We start from the raw sequence: 25985 nt of genomic DNA on the forward strand, positions 1-25985 counted from the left end.
AGATCATATGATAGTCGTCTTTCTCTGACTTATTTCGCTTAGCATTACACTTTCAGCTGTATCCATGTTGTTGCAAATGTCAAGATTTTACTTTTTTATGGCTGAATAGTATTCTGTGTGTGTGTGTGTGTGTGTGTGTGTGTGTGTGTATCCTACATCTTTATCCATTCATGTATTGATGGACATTTGAGCTGCTTCCGTATCTTAGCTATTGTAAATAATGCTTCAGTAAAAATAGGGGTCCATATATCCCTTTAAATTAGGCTTTTTGTATTTTGAGGGGTAGATACCCAGGAGTGTGATTCCTGGGTCCTAGGGTAGTTCTATTTTTAACTTTTTGAGAAAGCTCCACTGTTTTCTAGAGTGGCTCCGCCAGTTTGCATTCCCACCAACAGTAAAAGAGGGTTCTTTTTTCTCCACATTCTCATCAGTACTTGTTATTTCTTGTGTTTTTGATTTTAGCCATTCTGGTAGGTGTGAGGTGATACCTCATTGTGATTTCGATTTGTGTTTCTCTGATGATGAGTGATGTTGAGCATCTTCGTGTGTGTGTTAGCCATCTGTCTTCTTTGCAGGTATGTCTGTTCACATCTTCTGCCCATGTTTTAATTGGATTATGTGTTTTTTTGGGTGTTGAGTTGTATCAGTTCTTTATATGTTTTGGGTACTAATCAGATATGTCATTTGCCTATATCTTCTCCCATTCAATAGGTTGGTTGCCTTTGAGTTTTGTTGATCATTCCCTTCACTGTGCGGAAGCTTATTATTTTGATGTAGTCCGAATAATTTATTTTTGCTTTTATTTCCCTTGCCTCAGGAGACATACCTAGAAAAATGTTGCTATGGCTGATGTCAGATAGATGACTTTCTGTGCTCTTTTCAAAGGTTTTTATGGTTTCAGGTCTCAACATTTAGGTCTTTAATCCATTTTGAGTTCATTTTGTGTATAGCGTAAGAAAGTGGTCCAGTTTCATTCTTTTGCTTATAGCTGTCTAGCTTTCCCAGCACTGTTTGTTGAAGAGACTGTCTTTTTTCCACTGGTTATTCATTCTTCTTTTGTCAAAGATTAATTGACCATATATTGTGGGTTTATTTCTTAGTTTTCTGTTCTATTACACTGACCTCTGTGTCTGTTTTTATGCCAGTACCGTACTGTTTAATTACTACTGCTTTGTAATATAACTTGAAATCTGGAATTGTGATACCTCCTGTTTGGTTGTTCTTTTTCAAGATTGCTTTGGCTCTTCTACATCTTTTGTGGTTTCATACAAATTTTAGGATTGCTCTAGTTCTGTGAAAAATGCTGTTGATATTTTGGTAGGGATTACATTAAATCTATAGATTGTTTGAGGTAGTCTGAACATTTCACTAGTATTTGTTCTTCCAGTCTGTGAATGTCTTTCATTCCTTTGTGTTGTCTTGAATTTCTTTCATCAGTGTTTCATAGTTTTCAGAGTATAGGTCTTTCACCTCTTTGGTTAAATTTTTTCCAAGGTATTTTATTGTTTTGGGTACACTTGTAAATAGGCTTGTTTTCTTATTTTCACTTTCTGCTACTTTGCTATTAGTGTGTAAGAATGCAACAAATTTCTGCACATTGATTTTGTATCCTGCAACTTTATTGAATTCATTTATCAGTTTTAGCAGTTTTTTGGTGGAATCTTTAGGGTTTTCTGTATGTAGTATTGTGTCAGATGGAAATAGTGCAAGTTTTACTTCTTTCTTACCAATTTGGATCCCTATTATTTCTTTTTCTTATCTGATTACTATGGCTAGGACGGCCAGTACTATGTTGAATTAAAGTGAGAGTGGATATCTGTGTCCTGTTCTTTACCTTAAGGGAAAAGTTTTCAGTTTTTCATGATAGAGTGTGATGTTGGCTGTGAGTTTTTCATAGAAGGCCTTTATCATATGAGGTATGTTTCCTTCTTGACCTATTTTGCACAGGATTTTTATCGTGAATGGATGTACTTTGTCAAGTGCTTTTTATGCATCTGCTAAAATGATTATACAGTTTTTATCCTTTCTCTTATCACATTGATTGTTTGCAAATACTGGATCGCCCTTGCATCCCTGGAATAAATCCCACTTGATTGTGGTATATGGTTTTTTTAAATGTATTGTTGGATTTGGTTTGCTCATATTTTGTTGAGGTTTTTTTGCATCTATATTCATGAGAAATATTGGCCTATAGTTCTCTCTTTTTTTGTGTGTGTGGTTTCTGTTTGGTTTTGGTATCGGGATGATACTGGCCTCGTTGAATGAATTTGGAAGTTTTTCTTCCTCTTGTGTTTTTCAGAACAGTCCGAGGAGAATAGGTATTAACACTTAATTAAATGTTTTGTAGCATTCCTGTGAAGCCGTCTGGTCCTGGACTTTTGTTTTTTGAAAGTTAAAAAAATTTTTTTTTTAATGTTTATTTTTGAGACAGAGAGGGAGAGAGTGAGAGAGAGAGAGACACAGAGTGGGGAAGGGGCAGAGAGAGAGGGAGACATGGACTCCAAAGCAGGCTTCAGGCTCTGAGCTGTCAGCACAGAGTCCCACGTGGGGCTTAAACTCACCAACTGTGAGATCATGACCTGAGCTGAAGTCAGACACTTAACTGACTGAGCCCTCAGGCATTGCTTTTTTTCTGAGTTTTTTGATGACTGATTTCATTGCAGGTAATTGGTCTGTTCAATTTTTCCATTTCTTTCACCATAGGTTGGGTAGGTTATATGTTTCTAGGAATTTATCCATTTCTTTTAAGTTGTCCATTGTGTTGGCATTTAGGTTTTCATAATATTCTGTAACAATTATTTGTATTTATTTGGTGTTGATTGTTATTTCTCCTCTTTAATTGGTGATTTTGTTTATTTGGGTACCCCCAACCCCTCTTTCTGTGCTTTTTTTTTTTTTTTTCTTTATGAATCTTGCTACGGGTTTTTCAATTTTGTTGATCCGTTCAGAGAATTCTTTCTTGCTTTCGTTGATCCATCCTATTGGGTTTTTTGTTTGTTTTTTTACTTTCTGTGTCATTTATTTCTGTTCTAATCTGTATTTTCTTCTTTTGCTGGGTTTGGGTTTTATGTGTTCTTTTTCTAATCCCTTTAGGTGTGAGGTTATGTTGTTTGAGATTTTTCTTGCTTCTCGAAGTAAACCTGTATTGCAATAGTACACTAATCTCTTAGAACCACTTTTGCTGCTTCCCGAAGTTTTTGAATCATTGTAATTTTCATTTTTGTTTCCATGTAATTTTTTTATTCTTTGATTTCTTGGTTGACCCATTCATTGTTTACTAGCATGTCATTTAACTTCCATGTATCTGTGGTCTTTGCAGAACCTTTCTTGTAGTAGCTTTCTAGTTTCATAGCGTTGTAGTCAGGAAAGATGCATGGTATGACTTTGATTTTTATAATTTGTTAAGACTTGTTCTGTGGCCTAAATATGTGATCTGTTCTGGAGAATGTTCTGTGTGTGTTTGAAAAGAATGTGTTTTCTCCTGTTTTAGATGGAATGTTCTGATACTCCTGTTATATCCATCTGGTCCAGTGTGTCATTCATAGCCGCTATTTCCTTGTTTATTTTCTGGTTTGATGATCTCTCCATTGATCTAAGTGGGGTATTCAAGTCACTTTACTATTGTTGTGTTACTTTTGATTAGTTCCTTTATGTTTGTTGCTAACTGTTTTATGGAATTGGGTGCTTTCATGTTGGGTGCATAAATATTACAATTGTTATTCTGCTGTTGGATTGTACCCTTTATTATTCAGTGGTTTTTGTCTCTTGTTACAGACTTTGTTTTCAAGTCTATTTTGTCTGATATAAGTATGGCTATCCTGCCTTTCTTTTGACATCCATTTGCATGATAAATGTTTTTCTGTCCCTCACATTCAATCTCCAAGTGTCTTTCTGTCTGAAATGAGTTTCTTGTAGGTAGCATTTAGATGGGTCTTGTTTTTATTCATTCTGTCACCCTGTGTCTTTTGATTGGAGTGTTTAGTCCATTTACATTCAAAGTAATTACTGATCAGTATGTATTTTTGCCATTTTGTTACTTGTCTTGTGGTTGTTTTTGCACCTTTTTTCTGACCCTTTCTTTCATGGTTTGTTGGCTTTCTTCAGTGATATACTTGGATTCCTTTTTCTTCATTCTTTGCATATCTATTACTGGTTTTTATTTTGTGATTACCATTAGGTTTGTGTAGAACCTCTTCTGCATATAGTAGTGTATATTAAGTTGATGGTTGCAGAACTTTAAACCCCTCTGTAATCCGACCCCTCATGCTTTTGGTATAGGATGTCATTTTTACATCCTTTTATTTTCTGAATATTTTTATTTTCTGAATATTTTAACTGGTTTTTACAGAAGCATTTACTTTCTTTAAAAAAATTTTTTGTGATGTTTATTTTTGAGAGAGAGAGACAGACAGAGCATGAGTAGTATTGGGGCAGAGTCTGAAGCAGGCTCCAGTTCACCCCGGGGCTTGAACTCACAAGCTGTGAAATCATGACCTGAGACAAAGTCAGACACTTAACCCACTGAGCCACCCAGGTGCCCCTGGAAGTATTTTCTTTTAATGTTTTTTTGTGTTTTTTACTTTTTTACACTTTTACTTATGGGCTTTGCTTCCCACTCAAAGAGTGCCCTTTAGTATTTCTTGTAGGACTGGTTTAGTGGTCTTAAACTCCTTTAGTTTTTGTTAGTGTGAGAAAGTCTATCTTTCAATTCGAAATGATAACCTTGCTGGATAGAGTATTCATGGCTGCAGAAAATCCTTTCAGCACTTTGAATATATCATGCCACTCCTGTCTGGCCTGCAGTTTCTGTCTGAAAAAAACCACTGATAGCCTTATGGCATTTCTTTGTATGTAACTGTCTTCTTTTCTCTTGCAACCTTTAAAATTCTTTATCATAATTTTTTTTCATTTTATTTTATTTTTTTAACGTTTATTTATTTTTGAGACAGAGAGAGACAGCATGAACGGGGGAGGGTCAGAGAGAGGGAGCCACAGAATCTGAAGCAGGCTCCAGGCTCTGAGCTGTCAGCACAGAGCCCGATGCGGGGCTCGAAATCATGGACCGCGAGATCATGACCTGAGCCGAAGTCGGACGCTTAACTGACTGAGCCACCCAGGCGCCCCTTTTCCATTTTAATTCATGTGTGTCTTTGTGTGGAATCCCTTGAGTTGCATTTGTTGGGGAGTTTGAATTTGTTGTGGCAATTTGTTTGTTGGGGGTTGAATTTGTTGGGACAATTTGTTGTGCCTCCTGAATCTGGATCTCTGTTTCCCTCCTCACATTTGGGAAGTATTCAGCTATTTTTTCTTCAGATACATTTTCTGCCACCCTTTCTCTCTCTTCTGGGATCCGTGTAACGTGAATGTTACTATGCTTGATTGAGTGAGAGTTCTGTAAGTCAGTTCTTATTATGCAGTATTTGTCTCTCATCTGTTCATCTTGATTGCTTCCCATTTCTCTATCCTCCGGGTCACTGATAACATTCCTTTGCTTCCTGTAGCCTACTTTTTATTCCATTTATTATATTTTTTTGTTTCATTTATTGAGTCTTCATGTCTGATGTTATTTTTTTCTGTCTTTGCTAAGGGTCTCAACAATATCCTCCACTCTTTTCTTAAGTTTAGTGAGTATCTTTGCGATCATTATTCTAAATTCTCTACCAGGCGTAGTAATTTCTGTTTCACTTATGTCTCCTGTTGTGATTTTGTCATGTTCTTTCATTTGGGACATATTCCCCTGTCTCCTCATTTTGTCTACCTCTCTGTGTCTGTTTCTGTGTATTAGGAAAGTCAGCCATATCTCCTGCTGTTAAAAGTAGTGGCTTTATGAAGAGGAGGTCTTATAGTGCCCTGCAGTGCACTGTTCCCTCTTCACCAGAAAGTGACACTTCAAAGGAGTCTGCTGTATGTTGCTTGTGTTGCTTTGCTTGCGTTGCGTTGCTTGCGTCCTACTATTGTGCTTTCTCTTTCAGTCCAGACTTTTGCACTGACTATCTGCCTCTTGTGGGCTGTGCTTGCTTTCTGTGGTATTAGACCCAGGCAGGGCGGCTTGAGAGGGCATGACCATAGGAGGGCTCAGGAGCCAGGCAGCAGTGTTAACCAAAATTTGCACCGAGTCAGTAGTCCCAGGCCAGATCCCCTAAATCACGGTGGTGGCCAGCGGCGTGGCATGTGTTAGCTGGACACAAAGCACACGGCTGAGGTAGTGACAAGAAGCGTACGGGTCTGTGTGTGGTGGCTGGGGGCATTCAACTTTAGCAAAATCTGCACTGAGCTGCTAGACCTGGCTAGATCTGCCAGAGTGCGATGGCCACAGGGCCACAGCACGCGGAGGCAGTGATTGGGTGGAGCGCACGCAGTGTTCATAAAATTTGCCCTGAGCCCAGGGCCTAGGCCAGCATACTTAGAGTGGGTGATTCCTCAGGAGAACTCAAGGCACAGCGCACTGCTGGCGCTACCTCACGGGTGTCTGTGCAGCACTGCCTCCCGCCTGTGTCTGTTTATGCTGGAGGGTGGGAGGAAAAATGGCACCACACCTGCCAGTTCCTTTGTTCTCAGAGGAATTCCTCAGTGTGCTCTGAAATCTCTATAAACAGATCTCGTTGCCTTTGTGCAAGCTGTCACGTCTGTGTTGACTCTTCTAAAGGTCCTCGTCTCTTTAAGGGCGGGGACCTGGCTATCACGTGCACTCCTGGCTACCCAGTGCTGAGTCACCTGACCTTCAGAGCTCTAGACTCCCAACTCCCGTAGTTATACAGAGTCATGGAGTTCAGTGCCTCTGGTTTTCAAGGCTGGAAGTTATGGGCATTCTTTTTTCCTATGTAAACTCCCCGGTGCTTTGCCTTCTCTGTGACCACAGCTTCCTTTCTCCTGTGGGCAGTGCTCCTGGCTGCCTTTCTGCCCTTTCTAACCTCTCCAGGGCTGGCTTCCTGTATTTGGCTGTGGAGTTTGTTCTGCTAGTCTTCAGATCACTCTTCAGTTTATTGACTCAGATGTGAGTGATATGTAGCTGTAAAAGTAGGATGGGATGAGCTTAGGGTCCTCTTACTCCACCATCTTGCATCCCCTCCTCATACAAATGTTTTACAAGTTTAGAGCTTTTGGGCACCTGGGTGGCTCAGTAGGTTAGTTGTTCAGCTTCGGCTCAGGTCATGATCTAGTGGTTCGTGGGGTTCGAGCCCTGCATCGGACTCTTTGCTGACAGCTCAGGGCCTGGAGCTTGCTTCGAATTCTGGGTCTCCCTTTCTCTCTGCCCCTCCCCTGCTCACGCTCTGTCTCCCTCTCTCAAAAACAAATAAATGTTAAAAAGATAAGTAAATAAAAACTTGGCGCTTTTGGTTAGGTATTTGGTCTTTGTCTCATTAATGATGTTTGTTTTCTTGGTTTGTTATTTTGTGAGTAACTGGCAACACTAATTTTTAACATAGATATTTGGGGCTCCTGAAAAATAAATGTTTCTTTTCTTCCCCCAGTTGGCACATATGTATACATATGTTTATATACATCTATACATATACAAACAGGAAAAGTGGTTAGCATTTTTAGAGGTTTAATGCTGACATAAGTAGTGGTAGTATAAGGCCATGATCACTTGTGGTTTTGAATTTTGAATGGTAACGATAAACTCATTTTTACTTCTTTTACTGTATAAATTTAATGAGAGTACAAGAATTTTAATGCAGAATAATTTAGTAGTCAAGGTGAACTTTATCCGTAACTTTTTACTATAAAAGTTCCACCAAGACTATTTTCATTTGTACACATAAGTGTCTTTGGCTGGGGGGTGGGGCGGGGGGGCGGATTTAGTAATCAGAAGGATTTGTAAAGGAGAATTTTACTTGGGAGGAGTTTTTTCTTTACCTTGTTCCCTGTAGCTACCATTTACTTACCATTTACTGGGCTAGGTACTTTATGTAGTCTCATTTTATTCTTACGGCAACCCAGCGAGGTTGCCTTTGTTAACCTTGTAGTACAAATTAGGTTAAGTAGCTTGCTCAGGTTCATACAGTAGTAATGGTAAAGTTGGGATTTAAATCGAGATCTGTCTGTGCTCTTTTCATTGCACTACCCTCCCTCCTGTCAAGGGATCAGATATGAGAAACATAAAAAGGGATAATGAAAGGTAAACTAGGGGAAAAAATGAAAAAATAAAAAGTTTAGAAAAATTAAAATATTTAGAATTTAATCTTAGAGAAAAAATATTTTTTATGGAAAAATTACTCATTTTGCTGGAAAAGCTTTTCTAGAACAAGGACTTATGTAGAGAGTAAGATTAAGGCCTCTAGATATTAAGCCAAATATTTTATAAACAGTCTTTTTTTTTTTTATTTATTTATTTATTTTTTTTTTATTTATATATGAAATTTATTGTCAAATTGGTTTCCATACAACACCCAGTGCTCATCCCAAAAGGTGCCCTCCTCAATACCCATCACCCACCCTCTCCTCCCTCCCACCCCCCATCAACCCTCAGTTTGCTCTCAGTTCTCAACAGTCTCTTATGCTTTGGCTCTCTCCCACTCTAACCTCTTTTTTTTTTTTTTTTTTTTCCTTCCCCTCCCCCATGGGTTCCTGTTGAGTTTCTCAGGATCCACATAAGAGTGAAACCATATGGTATCTGTCTTTCTCTGTATGGCTTATTTCACTTAGCATCACACTCTCCAGTTCCATCCACGTTGCTACAAAAGGCCATATTTCATTTTTTCTCATTGCCACGTAGTATTCCATAGTGTATATAAACCACAATTTCTTTATCCATTCATCAGTTGATGGACATTTAGGCTCTTTCCATAATTTGGCTATTGTTGAGAGTGCTGCTATGAACATTGGGGTACAAGTGCCCCTATGCATCAGTACTCCTGTGTCCCTTGGATAAATTCCTAGCAGTGCTATTGCTGGGTCATAGGGTAGGTCTATTTTTAATTTTCTGAGGAACCTCCACACTGCTTTCCAGAGCGGCTGCACCAATTTGCATTCCCACCAACAGTGCAAGAGGGTTCCCGTTTCTCCACATCCTCTCCAGCATCTAGAGTCTCCTGATTTGTTCATTTTGGCCACTCTGACTGGCGTGAGGTGATATCTGAGTGTGGTTTTGATTTGTATTTCCCTGATAAGGAGCGACGCTGAACATCTTTTCATGTGCCTGTTGGCCATCCGGATGTCTTCTTTAGAGAAGTGTCTATTCATGTTTTCTGCCCATTTCTTCACTGGGTTATTTGCTTTTCGGGTGTGGAGTTTGGTGAGCTCTTTATAGATTTTGGAGACTAGCCCTTTGTCCGATATGTCATTTGCAAAGATCTTTTCCCATTCCGTTGGTTGCCTTTTAGTTTTGTTGGTTGTTTCCTTTGCTGTGCAGAAGCTTTTTATCTTCATAAGGTCCCAGTAATTCACTTTTGCTTTTAATTCCCTTGCCTTTGGGGATGTGTCGAGTAAGAGATTGCTACGGCTGAGGTCAGAGAGGTCTTTTCCTGCTTTCTCCTCTAGGGTTTTGATGGTTTCCTGTCTCACATTCAGGTCCTTTATCCATTTTGAGTTTATTTTTGTGAATGGTGTGAGAAAGTGGTCTAGTTTCAACCTTCTGCATGTTGCTGTCCAATTCTCCCAGCACCATTTGTTAAAGAGACTGTCTTTTTTCCATTGGATGTTCTTTCCTGCTTTGTCAAAGATGAGTTGGCCATACGTTTGTGGGTCTAGTTCTGGGGTTTCTATTCTATTCCATTGGTCTATGTGTCTGTTTTTGTGCCAATACCATGCTGTCTTGATGATGACAGCTTTGTAGTAGAGGCTAAAGTCTGGGATTGTGATGCCTCCTGCTTTGGTCTTCTTCTTCAAAATGACTTTGGCTATTCGGGGCCTTTTGTAGTTCCATATGAATTTTAGGATTGCTTGTTCTAGTTTCGAGAAGAATGCTGGTGCAATTTTGATTGGGATTGCATTGAATGTGTAGATAGCTTTGGGTAGTATTGACATTTTGACAATATTTATTCTTCCAATCCATGAGCAGGGAATGTCTTTCCATTTCTTTAAATCTTCTTCAATTACCTTCATAAGCTTTCTATAGTTTTCAGCATACAGATCCTTTACATCTTTGGTTAGATTTATTCCTAGGTATTTTATGCTTCTTGGTGCAATTGTGAATGGGATCAGTTTCCTTATTTGTCTTTCTGTTGCTTCATTGTTAGTGTATAAGAATGCAACTGATTTCTGTACATTGATTTTGTATCCTGCAACTTTGCTGAATTCATGTATCAGTTCTAGCAGACTTTTGGTGGAGTCTGTCGGATTTTCCATGTATAATATCATGTCATCTGCAAAAAGCGAAAGCTTGACTTCATCTTTGCCAATTTTGATGCCTTTGATTTCCTTTTGTTGTCTGATTGCTGATGCTAGAACTTCCAGCACTATGTTAAACAACAGCGGTGAGAGTGGGCATCCCTGTCGTGTTCCTGATCTCAGGGAAAAAGCTCTCAGTTTTTCCCCGTTGAGGATGATGTTAGCTGTGGGCTTTTCATAAATGGCTTTTATGATCTTTAAGTATGTTCCTTCTATCCCAACTTTCTCAAGGGTTTTTATTAAGAAAGGGTGCTGGATTTTGTCAAAGGCCTTTTCTGCATCGATTGACAGGATCATATGGTTTTTCTCTTTTTTTTTGTTAATGTGATGTATCACGTTGATTGATTTGCGAATGTTGAACCAGCCCTGCATCCCAGGAATGAATCCCACTTGATCATGGTGAACAATTCTTTTTATATGCCGTTGAATTCGATTTGCTAGTATCTTATTGAGAATTTTGGCATCCGTATTCATCAGGGATATTGGCCTGTAGTTCTCTTTTTTTACTGGGTCTCTGTCTGGTTTAGGAATCAAAGTAATACTGGCTTCATAGAATGAGTCTGGAAGTTTTCCTTCCCTTTCTATTTCTTGGAATAGCTTGAGAAGGATAGGTATTATCTCTGCTTTAAACGTCTGGTAGAACTCCCCTGGGAAGCCATCTGGTCCTGGACTCTTATTTGTTGGGAGATTTTTGATAACCGATTCAATTTCTTCGCTGGTGATGGGTCTGTTCAAGCTTTCTATTTCCTCCTGATTGAGTTTTGGAAGAGTGTGGGTGTTCAGGAATTTGTCCATTTCTTCCAGGTTGTCCAATTTGTTGCCATATAATTTTTCATAGTATTCCCTGATAATTGTTTGTATCTCTGAGGGATTGGTTGTAATCATTCCATTTTCATTCATGATTTTATCTATTTGGGTCATCTCCCGTTTCTTTTTGAGAAGCCTGGCTAGAGGTTTGTCAATTTTGTTTATTTTTTCAAAAAACCAACTCTTGGTTTCGTTGATCTGCTCTACAGTTTTTTTAGATTCTATATTGTTTATTTCTGCTCTGATCTTTATTATTTCTCTTCTTCTGCTGGGTTTAGGCTGCCTTTGCTGTTCTGCTTCTATTTCCTTTAGGTGTGCTGTTAGATTTTGTATTTGGGATTTTTCTTGTTTCTTGAGATAGGCCTGGATTGCAATGTATTTTCCTCTCAGGACTGCCTTCGCTGCGTCCCAAAGCGTTTGGATTGTTGTATTTTCATTTTCGTTTGTTTCCATATATTTTTTAATTTCTTCTCGAATTGCCTGGTTGACCCACTCATTCGTTAGTAGGGTGTTCTTTAACCTCCATGCTTTTGGAGGTTTTCCAGACTTTTTCCTGTGGTTGATTTCAAGCTTCATAGCATTGTGGTCTGAAAGTATGCATGGTATGATTTCAATTCTTGTAAACTTATGAAGGGCTGTTTTGTGACCCAGTATATGATCTATCTTGGAGAATGTTCCATGTGCACTCGAGAAGAAAGTCTATTCTGTTGCTTTGGGATGCAGAGTTCTAAATATATCTGTCAAGTCCATCTGATCCAATGTCTCATTCAGGGCCCTTGTTTCTTTGTTGACCGTGTGTCTAGATGATCTATCCATTTCTGTAAGTGGGGTGTTAAAGTCCCCTGCAATTACCACATTCTTATCAATAAGGTTGCTTGTGTTTATGAGTAATTGTTTTATATATTTGGGCGCTCCGGTATTCGGCGCATAGACATTTATAATTGTTAGCTCTTCCTGATGGATAGACCCTGTCACTATTATATAATGTCCTTCTTCATCTCTTGTTACAGCCTTTAATTGAAAGTCTAGTTTGTCTGATATAAGTATGGCTACTCCAGCTTTCTTTTGGCTTCCAGTAGCATGATAAATAGTTCTCCATCCCCTCACTCTCAATCTAAAGGTGTCCTCAGGTCTAAAATGAGTCTCTTGTAGACAGCAAATAGATGGGTCTTGTTTTTTTATCCATTCTGATACCCTATGTCTTTTGGTTGGCGCATTTAATCCATTTACATTCAGTGTTATTATAGAAAGATATGGGTTTAGAGTCATTGTGATGTCTGTATGTTTTATGCTTGTATTGATGTCTCTGGTACTTTGTCTCACAGGGTCCCCCTTAGGATCTCTTGTAGGGCTGGTTTAGTGGTGACAAATTCCTTCAGTTTTTGTTTGTTTGGGAAGACCTTTATCTCTCCTTCTATTCTAAATGACAGGCTTGCTGGATAAAGGATTCTCGGCTGCATATTTTTTCTGTCTAGCAAACTGAAAATCTCGTGCCAACTCTTTCTGGCCTGCCAAGTTTCAAAAGAGAGATCAGTCACGAGTCTTATAGGTCTCCCTTTATATGTGAGGGCACGTTTACCCCTTGCTGCTTTCAGAATTTTCTCTTTATCCTTGTATTTTGCCAGTTTCACTATGATATGTCGTGCAGAAGATCGATTCAAGTTACGTCTGAAGGGAGTTCTCTGTGCCTCTTGGATTTCAATGCCTTTTTCCTTCCCCACTTCAGGGAAGTTCTCAGCTATGATTTCTTCAAGTACCCCTTCAGCACCTTTCCCTCTCTCTTCCTCCTCTGGGATACCAATGATGCGTATATTATTTCTTTTTAGTGTATCACTTAGTTCTCTAATTTTCCCCTCATACTCCTGGATTTTTTTATCTCTCTTTTTCTCAGCTTCCTCTTTTTCCATAACTTTATCTTCTAGTTCACCTATTCTCTCCTCTGCCTCTTCAATCCGAGCTGTCGTGGTTTCCATTTTGTTATGCATTTCATTTAAAGCGTTTTTCAGCTCCTCGTGACTGTTCCTTAGTCCCTTGATCTCTGTAGCAAGAGATTCTCTGCTGTCAGCTATACTGTTTTCAAGCCCAGCGATTAATTTTATGACTATTATTCTAAATTCACTTTCTGTTATATTATTTAAATCCTTTTTGATCAGCTCATTAGCTGTTGTTATTTCCTGGAGATTCTTCTGAGGGGAATTCTTCCGCTTGGTCATTTTGGATAGTCCCTGGCGTGGTGAGGACCTGCAGGGCACTTCCCCTGTGCTGCGGTGTATAACTGGAGTTGGTGGGCGGAGCCGCAGTCAGACCTGATGTCTGCCCCCAGCCCACCGCTGGGGCCACAGTCAGACTGGTGCGTGCCTTCTCTTCCCCTCTCCTAGGGGCGGGATTCACTGTGGGGTGGGGTGGCCTGTCTGGGCTACTTGCACACTGCCAGGCTTGTGATGCTGGGGATCTGGCGTCTTAGCTGGGGTGGGTAGGCAAGGTGCACAGGGGCAGGAGGGGCAGGCTTAGCTTGCTTCTCCTTAGGTGATCCACTTCAGGAGGGGCCCTGTGGCAGCAGCAGGGAGTCAGATCCGCTGCCGGAGGTTTGGCTCCGCACAAGCGCAGAGTTGGGTGTTTGCGCGGAGCGAGCAAGTTCCCTGGCAGGAACTGGTTCTCTTTGGGATTTTGGCTGGGGGATGGGCGGGGAAGATGGCGCTGGCGAGCGCCTTTGTTCCCCACCAAACTGAGCTCTGTCGTTCGGGGGCTCAGCAGCTCTCCTTCCCTTTGTCCTCCAGCCTTCCCGCTTTCTGAGCAGAGCTGTTAACTTATGACCTCCCAGCCGCTAAGTCGCGCTTGCTGTCGGAACACAGTCTGTCAGGCCCCTCCGCTTTTTGCAAGCCAGACTCGGGGGCTCTGCTTGGCCGGCGAGCCGCCCCTCCGCCCCGGCTCCCTCCCGCCAGTCCGTGGAGCGCGCACCGCCTCGCCGCCCTTCCTACCCTCTTCCGTGGGCCTCTCGTCTGCGCTTGGCTCCGGCGACTCCGTTCTGCTAATCCTCTGGCGGTTTTCTGGGTTATTTAGGCAGGTGTAGGTGGAATCTAAGTGATCAGCAGGACGCGCAGTGAGCCCAGCGTCCTCCTACGCCGCCATCTTCCCTAAAATTCTATAAACAGTCTTAAAGCAAATTAAACTGTCATGTAGATATCTTATCTCAATGGAATATACTTGGTATGAAGCCTAACAGTGTCATCTCTTTCCTTGTCAGATGTTGATGATGGAGATACAGTGACAGATTTCATGGCTCAAGAGCGAGAAAGAGGCATTACTATTCAGTCTGCTGCTGTTACGTTTGATTGGAAGGGATATAGAGTCAATTTAATTGATACGCCAGGTATGGTGCTGTTTGAGCAACGCAGAGGTGCTGCATCATTTGAGGTTTTTATTCATGTTTGTGTTTCCTTTTAAATTGTGGTCAAAAATATATCCTAAAATTTACCATCCTAACCATTTTTAAGTGTACAGCTCAGTAGGTAAGTATATTTACATTGTTGCGAAACTGATGTCCAGGAGTACTTAGTCTTGCACAACTGAAACTATATATCCATTATATAACTACTACTCTTTGTCATCTGCTCCCATTGCTGGTAATTACTCTTCTACTTTGTAATCTAGGAGATTACTTTAGATACCTCATATGAGCAGAATCATACAGTTTTTGTCCTTTTGTGGGTGACTTACTTTGCTTAGCATGAAATCTTTCAAGGTTTATCTGTCTTATAATATGTGAGAGGATTTCCTTTATTTTATTTTTTAAAAAAAATTTTTTTTCAACGTTTATTTATTTTTGGGACAGAGAGAGACACAGCATGAACGGGGGAGGGGCAGAGAGAGAGGGAGACACAGATACGGAAACAGGCTCCAGGCTCTGAGCCATCCGCCCAGAGCCTGACGCGGGGCTCGAACTCCCGGACCGCGAGATGGTGACCTGGCTGAAGTCGGACGCTTAACCGACTGCGCCACCCAGGCGCCCCGGATTTCCTTTATTTTTAAGGCTGCATAATATTCCATTGTACATATATAACATAATTTGTATGTAAATATACATCATTCATCCATTGATGGACATTTGGGTTCTTTCCACCTCTTGGCCATTGTGAATAGTTTTACTATGAGTGTGGTGTGCAGATATGTCTTTCAGACTCTCCCTTCGGTTCTTTTGGATATGTACCCCAAAGTGGGATTGCTGGATCATGTTTTTTTGTTCAGTTTTTAAAAGATTTTAAGTGTTGGGGCTCCTAGGTGGTTCAGTAGGTTGAGTGTCCTGGCTTAGCTCAGGTCATGATCTCACGGTCCATGAGTTTGAGCCCCGTGTCGGGCTCTGTGCTGACAGCTCAGAGCCTGGAGCCTGCTCAGATTCTGTGTCTCCCTCTCTCTCAGCCCCTCCCCTGCTCATGCTCTGTCCCTCTCTCTCTCTAAAATAAATAAACATAGAAAAATGAATAAAAGATTTTAAGTGTTATGTTTCTCATCTTTTTTTTAGGTCATGTAGACTTTACCTTGGAGGTTGAGCGCTGCCTTAGAGTGTTGGATGGTGCAGTAGCTGTGTTTGATGCCTCTGCTGGTGTAGAGGTAAAAAATATTCTCAAAGTAAATATTCTCAAAGTTGGCATGAAGATACCAACAACATGATTTTTTCTTAAAGTAGAATGTATCAGATTTAGTTACGATAGCCCTGTATTTGTTAAGTTCATATTAATCAAATTATGGTGAAATTGGAATTTAATACTGCAATCACATATACAGGTCTATATGTGATCTCAAATATTTCGTAATAAAAGGGAAATAGTTGCTTTTCTGTAGAAAATATGAAAGTTAGTGCTGAAAACTGTGAAGAGCTTGAGATTCTTACCTGTTTTTTTAAGCTAACTAGTTAACCTGCCACAGTTTTATGGCATGCTGGCATAAGACATAAGACTTTTGAGTCAGAGACAAAGGACTGTTAGTCACAGGAGTAGCAATAGCCAGAGTGTCGATAATTTCTTGTCTTCGTTACCGAAGCCCCAATTCCCACAGGGTGACCTAAAGAGAGTCAGGAGAGTCAAGAGTTGCACATGCCATGGAACCCTGTGCTTAGAAAATGCACATGTTTTATAATGGGCAGTAAGCATGCCTGCTGTTTGCTCTGGAGAGAGGTGTTATCTTCCAGGCTTATAAACAAACCTACCTTTTGACTCAGAGGAAGACACTTCTCTTTCTAAGCCGTTTACTATATTTGAAGACATCTTTGAAGACATAGTCCAGAACAAAGGCAGTTAGTGCCTTTCCTAGCAAACTATGTAGAAAGGTGAAATACCCATGAAGAATTGTGTCCTAACAGTTACTGAGTTTTTTGAATAAATCTTAAAAGTGGATTTAAAATAAATTATACTGGGGTCAGTTATGTACTCTTTAGCGTATCGCTATATGTCTTACAATTTCAAGATTGGCTTTTTATTAAATATAGAATCCTCTTCACTTCTTCTAATCTTAAAATTACTAAAAGTGATACACTAAATGATCGATATTAACATTTCCCAAATGATACAAATCGACACCATGGGCTTTCTCATAGGATGCACTAAGAAGGGCACAACTTTATGTTGTATTCTTGGCAGAATGTTTGGCCCAAATCTAATCATGAGAAGGCAATCAAATGAAATTTTTAAAAAGTTTTTTTTAATGTTTGTTTATTTTTGAAAGAGAGAGAGTGCGAGCAGGAGAGGGGCAGAGAGAGAGGGAGACACAGAATCCGAAGTAGGCTCCAGGCTTTGGGCTGTCAACACAGAGCCCCATGTGGGACTTGAACTCCTGAACCATGAGATCACGACCTGAACTGAAGTTGGATGCTTAACTGACTGAGCCACACAGGCACTCCTGTAGTTGAAAGGATTTTAAACAAACGAGAAAACTAAATGTAATATGATCTTTGGAAGGATCCGGGATTCAAAAACAAAAAGTTACAAAGAGCATCAGTAGGAAAACCAGAATAATTTTAATATAGATGATATGTTATTAGAAAAAAGTATTGTAGGGGCACCCGGGTGGCTCAGTTGGTTAGGCGTCCGACTTCAGCTCAGGTCATGATCTCACGGTCTGTGAGTTCGAGCCCTGCGTCGGGCTCTGTGCTGACAGCTCATATCCTGGAGCCTGTTTCCGATTCTGTGTCTCCCTCTTTCTCTGCCCCTCCCCTGCTCACACTCTGTCTCTCTCTGTCTCAAAAATAAATAAACATTAAAAAGAAAAAAAAGAAAAAAGTATTGTATCAGCTTAAATTCTTTGAATATGATCTTTGTAAATGGTTATGTAGGAGAATATCCTTATTTTTAGAAAATACAGGCTGAAGTATTTAGGATGAAAGTGTCATGATATCTGCATCTTGCTCTAGTGGTTCACCTCCCAGGCACACATACACGTATGTTGTTAGTTTGGGTACTTTGAGCATTAGATGCCAAGTTGGGATTAGATGCATAAGAGATTTATTGGTGGAAATCCCTGTGAAGAGTAAAGGAGAAAAGAGAGAAGTGGAAGAGAGCTTTCAGACCAGAGGGCAGATCAGGGAGCTCTTGGTGACAGGACGACTGATTGGGTAGGAAGAGTTTCAGACTATAGCACATTTCCAAAAGGGGTTTGGCTAGGCTGATGGAAGTCCTCAAGGCAAAGTCGCCTGTTGGAGAAGTCCCACATGTTTTGTAGGAATAACCTACATTAGTACTTCTGCTCTGCTTGGCCATTAGCTGGTCCTTGAGAGACCGTGGTAGTTAGTCAAGATGAATAGCACCTGGAGCTATCATTTAATTATGCTCTGTGTAGTAGATCCAAGTGGCACATTCCCATACCCAGTGCCCCCATTCTAATGTGTTCATATGCACGTTTGGGGAGAAAAAGGCAAGTGTGGCAAAGTGTTCATACTTGATGAATCTAGGTGAAGGGTACATGGGTATTTATTGTACTGTTTTTTTACCTTTTTTATAGGTTTGAGATTTTTCAGAATGAAAAGTTGTTGGGGGGAAATAATACAGTTATGGAAAGCCCAACCTGAGGACTGCTGACAGGCAGTGATGTTTTTTTGATCTAAGTACAGCCTGACCTTGAGGTCTGAGGTTGATTATGCATTATTCCCATTTCTTTCTGATCACTTCGCGTCCTAATGGTTGCATTCTTTCTGTCATTATGACTTGTATATGTACATTTGACAGATGGCATTATTTACAAAATTGAAATATATTGGAATAGGAAATTTCTGAATTTGTGACACAGAAGCCTTTTATGTGCTACAACATGCTAAAATGGACTTTTAGCTAGCAAGTGGGATAATGGAAGTCTTTCTATATTTTCTAATATGCTTTTTTCTTGGAAAATTTATAATATACCCCCAGACCCCACCTCACCATATGCAGAAATTAGTTACCTTGGGGGTAGGTAACAATATCTTAGGATATAAAGCATACTAGAAGAAGAAAAGTTGATTCATTGGACTTTATCAAAATTACATCTTATTAAAACTAAAAAAATTAAAAAATAAAAAGGGAAGCTGTAGGCTATGAAAAAATTTCTCATGTTAGATATAGTATATGAATGTTAAATTTCCAGAATGCTTTAACACTATTGATTATGTAGGAAAATATCATTGTTTTAGGAAGTATGTGCTGAAATTTTCATAGTACATGGTGCATGGGTGTGATCAAGGACTTGTATCCAGAATATATGAATAACTACAAATCAGTAATAAAAACTTACAACTCAGCAAATAAATGGACAAGAGACTTGAGTGGATTTTTCACCAGAGACATGAATGGCCCAGTGAGCACATGAAAAGATGCTCAGTCTCATTGATTATCGAGAAATGCAAATTAAAATTACAAAGAAAAACTATTTGACACCCACAAGAATGGCTAAAGTTGAAAAAAATGATGGCAAATACTGGCTGAAGTTGTGGAACAAGTGGAACTCTTATACACTGTTGGTGGAACTGTAAAATATTATACTTTGGAAGACTATTTGGCAGTTTCTTATAAAATGAAGTCTGCACATATCCTCTTACCCAGCACTTCTACTCCTGTATCTTTATCCAAGGGAATGAGAACATTTGTCTCCTAAAGACTTTTTCAGAATATTTACAGCAGCTAAATTCATAATAGCCCGAAACTAGAAGTAATCTGGGTACTCATCCACAGGTGGACAAACAAGCTGGCACATTTATACGAAGGGGTTTAGCCAAAAACAAAACAACAACAAAAATAACAGCCATCATACCTAACAACATAAATGAATGTCAAAAACTTTATGTTTAGTGAAACAAGCCATGTTATTTATATGAGATTCAAAAATGGAATGAATCTGTGGTGACAAATGTGAGGACAGGTTGTTTATGGGGGATGGGACATAAGAAAAATTTCTTAGGTTCTATATCTTGGTTGGGATAGTAGCTATACAAATCTATGCATTTACAAGAATGCACTATACACTTGAGTGTTTTTTATTCTATCTAAATTTTACCTAAACAAATTATATAAAGTGGCTTCTGTATCAGGTAATGTCAGCACATTAGGCTTTGTATGCTCTGTTCTAGGGCTTTGAGACTCCACTAGGCAGAGATATTGTAACAGACTCAAACTATTTATATTTAAAATGTGTAAAAATTAGAATTAAAAGAAGTCAAATAGAAAAGCATATGAGAGGGGCGCCTGGGTGGCTCATTTGGTTAAACATCTGACTCTTGATTTCGGTTCAGGTCATAATCTCGTGGTTTGTGGGATCAAGCTCCGTATTGGGGCTCCGTGCTGACAGCCTGGAACCTGCCTGGGAGTCTCTTTCTCCCTCTCTCTCTCTCTCTCTATCTCTGCCCCCTCCCATGCATGCATGTGTGCTTTCTGTCTCTCTCAAAATAAATAATTAAAAAAAAAAATACGTGAGAATTGCTACTAAGAAATACAGTTATTGGCTTTTTTCTCCCTCGCTCTTCAGTTTAACTCAATATTTATTTTTTTTTTTTTAATTTTTTTTTTCAACGTTTATTTATTTTTGGGACAGAGAGAGACAGAGCATGAACGGGGGAGGGGCAGAGAGAGAGGGAGACACAGAATCGGAAACAGGCTCCAGCCTCTGAGCCATCAGCCCAGAGCCTGACTCGGGGCTCGAACTCAGGGACTGCGAGATCGTGACCTGGCTGAAGTCGGACGCTTAACCGACTGCGCCACCCAGGCGCCCCTAACTCAATATTTAAACATTCACAATAAAAATGCATGTACTTTTAAAAAGTTTTATTTAAATTTTAATTAACACATAGTGCAATATTGGTTTCAGGAGTAAAAATGCATATTTTTATCACAATATCATTTTTTATAATACAGTCCTATTCTTTTTACATTACAACAACAAAAGAATTAAGGCAAAAGTCCCTATTTTGCTGGTCAGCAAACTGATGAGTTCAGTTTGTGACCTGTTCTGGGTAAGGTGAAGCCAGACAAAAATGACATCTTCTGGTTCTTGATTAAGTCCTCTTTCCATGATTCTTAATACCTCCCAGGTGTTTGTTCTCCTTGTATGGCAACCTAGACCACCCAAAGGAGTATTCTCAGTTTGAAGCATGTTCTGTATCACACTTCATCATCTTCTTTGTTCTATTACCCACTAGCAGAAGAGTAGCTAGTGCAGCGGCACTAATTCTGTGTTGGAACAGGGCCCAGTTCCATGTTATAATAGATTCTTAGATCTATTTGTTCCATGTGTAGTGGAGTTATTTTTGTCCAATATGTGGTTTTTTTTTCCCTTTCTCTTTGCTCCAGGCCCAGACTCTCACAGTATGGAGGCAAGCTGATAAACACAAGATACCTCGAATCTGTTTTTTAAACAAAATGGACAAAACTGGAGCAAGGTATTTCAAGGGTTTGCCGCCCCCCCCCCCCCCCTTTGTTAAAAGTAGAAATACAGGGGTACCTGGGTGGCTCAGTCGGTTAAGCATCCAACTTCGACTCAGGTCATGATCTAACGGTTTGGGAGTTCAAGCCCCACGTTTGGCTCTGTGCTGACAGCTCAGAGCCTGGAGCCTGCTTGGGATTCTGGTTCTGTCTCTCTGCCCCTCCCCTCATTACATTCTGTCTCTCTCCTCTCTCTCCCCTCTCTCTCAAGAATAAATAAACATTAAAAAAAGTAGGAATACAATTTTGAGTTTTTAATGGACTATAACTTAAATTTGTAAATAGCTGTTCGCTCTAGAGTATAAATATTCCATGGAATCTCAATTCAGTCCCATTAAAAAAGGAGTTTCAAAACAGGTAGAAATGTGATAAGGAGAGATCCTGGTCAGTGTGTAAGTGGCAAATACAAAACACCAACTGTCCCTCTCCTCAAACCACACAGTATGCTTTGTGTTTATGTACTTTTCTATCCTAATTCTGAACTGATAACATGATACCAAGAACGCCTAAGGTAAAGTTACAGCAAAATTGGGCTGGCTTTTAGAAGAAAGGGGATAGCTGTGTGTGATAGCAAATGTAGTTGTTAGAAGAATCCTTGAGTTATAATGACAGATCATGCATTTGAATGTCTAACTGAACTTTATTATTGATGACTTTGATCAGTTTATTTAATCTTAGTTTCAAACTATAATAAGTGAAGCTTATAATAATAATACTCTAGATATCTCTGTGGCAAGATTATGGTAGATACTCAAGCACTGTTTGAAGTTGACATTGAAAGTTTACTCAAGATATTGTCATGTGGAAAACTGTTCACTGGTGAACATTAGGGACAATGAAAATGGTTGTGATTTTAGAGACCATTCTTAAATCTGTTTTAAGAATCTTAACATTTAAGGGGCGCCTGAGTGGCTCAGTCGGTTGAGCATCCAATTCTTGATTTCCGCTCAAGTCATGATCTCACAGTTCATGAGACGAAGCCTGCATTGAGCTCCTTCTGACAGCAAGGAGCTTGCTTGCGATCTCTTTCTCTCTCCCAAAATAAATAAATAAACATTAAAAAAAATCTTAACATTTTTTAAGTTTATTTATTTATTTTTGAGAGAGAGAGGGAGCAAATGAGCAGGGGAGGGTCAGAGAGAAAATCCCAAGCAGGCTCTGTACTGTCAGCACAGAGCCCAGTGTGGGGCCCTAACTAATGAACCACAAGATCATGACCTGAGCGAGAGTCGGACGTTTAACTGACCGAGCCACCCAGGCGGCCCAAGAATCTTAACATTTTTAATTATAGTTATTTTGCTTCCTGCAGTTTTAAATATGCGGTTGAAAGCATCAGAGAGAAGTTGAAGGCAAAGCCATTACTTTTACAGGTTGGTTGATTAATATTTGATTTATTAATAGCAGCAGCTGCAAATTTCCTCATCATTTTATTGTGACATATATATCTGAAACTATCTCAGATGTTTTTTGGAAGAAGTTGGCATGTAAATAAAAGATATAGATTATGGTAATAATGTTAATAACCATTTGGGGGAAAGTGGAGAAAGGTAACATTTTCTCATCAATGCAGTTCTAATTGAGTTATCATTTAATAAAGTTAATCTTGCTCTGATTTGCAGTTACCACTTGGTGAAGGCAAAGCTTTCAAAGGAGTTGTGGATGTAGTAAATAAAGAAAAACTTCTTTGGAATCCTAATTCAGATGATGGGAAAGACTTTGTGAGGAATCCCCTTTTGGAAATGAGTGATCCTGAGTTGCTTAAGGAGACAACTGAAGCAAGGAATGCCTTAATTGAGCAGGTAAAGTAAATACTTTGATTTTACATTTGCATATTTAGAAAATTTAAAAATATTTTATATATTATGAAATTTATGAAGTCAATATATACTTTATGTATATTTAAAGTGTAATATATAAAGTGTAATGAAGAATATGATGAACACCAATGTTTCTACCACCCAGCTTAAGAAATAGAATATTAGCAATACCCTTGAATCTTTGTGTGACACTTCTGTTTAAATCTCTCTCCTTTCCACTTATCATTTACTCCCTCCACCACTATTTTGGTTGTAGCCTTTTCTTTCATTTGCTTTGTTTTATAGTTCGCTACAAATGTATATATTCATGAAGGACTTAGTTTTCCATGGTTTTGAACTTTCCATAAATGGAGTGATATTGTTTGTATTTTATAACAGTACATTGCAGATTCATCTTTGTTGTTATGTGTGGTTATGCTTCATTTTCAATCTTGTGTCATGTTCCAATATGATTATACCACATTTGTCCATTCTTCTGTGGGTGGACTTTGAGGTTATGTTGTCTGTTTTGCTGTTACAAACAGTGTTGCTGTGAACATCTTTGTATGTATCTCCTTGTACACACTTGTGACAATTTGTTTAGGGTTAAACCTAGGAATATCAGAGAGTGTGTCCGTCTTTTATTTTATCAAATGTCACATTAACTTAGAAAATTTTAAAGCCATTAATTTTATAGTTAATAGGTAACTCTGGACCTCATCCACCCTCAAAATTTTAATAGAAAGTAGTAAGATTGTTAATATTTATGATATTTTATATGGTATTCTTGGCATATATACTAATAAACGTGGTTTATTTCTGCTATAAGTTTAAGTGCAGTGGCACTAATTGTATCTCTTTGGATTCTATCTCTCTCAAAATAAATAAACTTATATAAAAAAATACATACATACATTTCACTACCATAAGATTCAGAGAGTGAATGGCACGTGCCGTAAACTCTCTGAATCTTATGGTAGTGAAAAACATTTGAATCTGAACTGTTTGATTTTTTTAATTTCTGAATTAAATTGGTCAGAGTAGATCCTGTCATCATTGTTTTCATTAATCTTTTGTATGAAGTTGTTCTTGAAGTAATTATTTCCCTTTATAACATACAGTAATCATCAACTTTATCATTAACAGAATAATGGTCATTGTTCTTTTTATTACTGGGTAACTGTTACTGAGGACTTACTGTGAACTAGTTTAAGTGCTTTACATGTGATACATTTAATCCTCATAGCAGCCTGTATTATCCTTGTTTTACTGGTGGGGAAACACAAACTTAGAATCCTTAACGAATTTGTCATACAGCTAATAAGGAGCAGTGCTGGAACCTGAACCCAGGTCTGATTCCATTTAGAGCTGGAGCTCTTACCCACTTTGCTTTATTGCTTCTCTAATTTGGGGAGCCATAAACAGAATAAAAGTAGAATTGACATGTATGTATGTATGTATGTATGTATGTATGTATTTTTTTATATAAGTTTATTTATTTTGAGAGAGGATCCAAAGCAGGCTCCATGCTGTCAGCACAGCCTGGCATGGATTTTGACCTGAGCAGAAATCAAGAGTTGGCCTCTTAACCAACTGAGCTACCCAGGTGCCTGAAATTGACATTTATTAGTCAGTAATTGGGTGCATAATTAGTTCTCCTTTGAGATTTTTCTTTGTTTTATCTTAGGCATGTCTAATGCATGTCTTAGGACAGGATAGTATATAACAAAAATTAGATTTGAGACTCTCTGTAGATATTAAAGTGCTGATTACAAGGAATACATGTGTATTTATAGAATTGGAGAATAAGACCGCATCACACCTGTTAGGATAGCTACAATCAAAAAACCCCCACAAAACCCCTCAACCAGAAGATAAGTGTTGGCAAAATATGGAGAAACTGTAACCTTTGTGCGCTGCTGGTAGGAATGAAGATGATGCAGCCACTGTGGGAAATAGTATGGTGTTTCCTCAGAAGATTGAAAATAGAATTACCAAATGGTCTAGCATTTCTGCTTCTGGATGTATATCCAAAAGAATTGAAAGCAGGGTCTCAAAGAGATATTTGCATTTCCTTGTTCATAGCACCATTATTCCTAATGGGCACAACGTGGGAGCAACCAAGCGTTCATCAACAAGATGAGTAGATAAAATATGGTATAAACATACAATAGAATATTATTCAGCCTTAAAAAGGAATGGCATTCTGACACATGCTACGATACAGATGAACCTCAAGGACATTATGCTAATTGAAATAAGCCAGTCCAGGAAAAAAGACAAATACTATAATGATTCCACTTATATGAGGTATTTAGAGTAGTCAGATTTGTAGAGACAGAAAGTAGAATCATAGTTGCCAGGGGATAGGGGATAGGAGAATGAGGAAGAGTTGTTTCGTGGTATAGAATTTGGGTTTTGTGAGATTGAGAATGTTCTGGAGATTAGTTTTACAACAATGTGAATATACTTAACACTACTACTCAACTTTTCAGTGAGAAATGGTTAAGGGGGTAAATTTTATGTTCTGTTTATGTTAAATTTTACCACGATTAAATTTTTTTTTAGAGAATAAGATTAGTGTGGACTAGAAGCAACTTCCTGTGTTCTAAAGGTGAATAGTGATAATAAGTTACACTTACTATATTCTTACTATACATTCTAGAAGCATGATTTCACTTGGTTATTCAATCCTTGCCCTCTGAAGTAGGTACTAGTATTATCTTCATGATTAACCAAGGTGAAGAGAGGTGATGTGGGAGCGCCTGGGTGGGTCCGTTAGTTAAGCATCCAACTCTTGGTTTCGGCTCAGGTCATGATCTTGGGGTTCGTGAGATTGAGCCTTGAATCGGGCTTTGCACTGACAGCATGGGACCTGCTTTGGATTCTCTCTCTTCCCTCACTCTGCCCCTCCCCTGCTCATCCTTTCTATCTTTCTCTTTGAAAAATAAATAAATAAACTTTAAAAAAAGAGAGAGAGGTGATGTAACTTAAATTTTTGAATAAGTCAGCAAGTAGTGGAGCCATTTCAAGGCAGTTTAATTCCAGAAGCTGTGCTTATCCATCATATATGCGCGGGGGGGGGGGGGGGGGGGGGGGGGGGGGGGGGGGGGGG

At 39.1% G+C, this 25985-nt stretch overlaps 1 protein-coding gene across 5 annotated transcripts in view; it reads left to right on the top strand.

The window, feature by feature from the left end:
- The window catches only part of GFM2 (GTP dependent ribosome recycling factor mitochondrial 2), an 83008-nt gene that overhangs the window by 19116 nt on the left and 37907 nt on the right, over positions 1-25985 (top strand). For all 5 annotated transcript variants that reach the window (XM_040450801.1, XM_040450793.1, XM_040450785.1 and 2 more), the window contains 5 exons: positions 14384-14509; positions 15659-15747; positions 20943-21031; positions 22384-22444; positions 22694-22873. In XM_040450801.1, coding sequence (XP_040306735.1) covers positions 14384-14509; positions 15659-15747; positions 20943-21031; positions 22384-22444; positions 22694-22873 — 545 coding nt within the window. The remainder of the gene's footprint in view (positions 1-14383; positions 14510-15658; positions 15748-20942; positions 21032-22383; positions 22445-22693; positions 22874-25985) is intronic.

The sequence above is a fragment of the Herpailurus yagouaroundi genome, unplaced genomic scaffold (genome assembly GCF_014898765.1).
Source record: "Herpailurus yagouaroundi ecotype Mexico unplaced genomic scaffold, PumYag 29, whole genome shotgun sequence".
Lineage (NCBI taxonomy): Eukaryota > Metazoa > Chordata > Mammalia > Carnivora > Felidae > Herpailurus > Herpailurus yagouaroundi.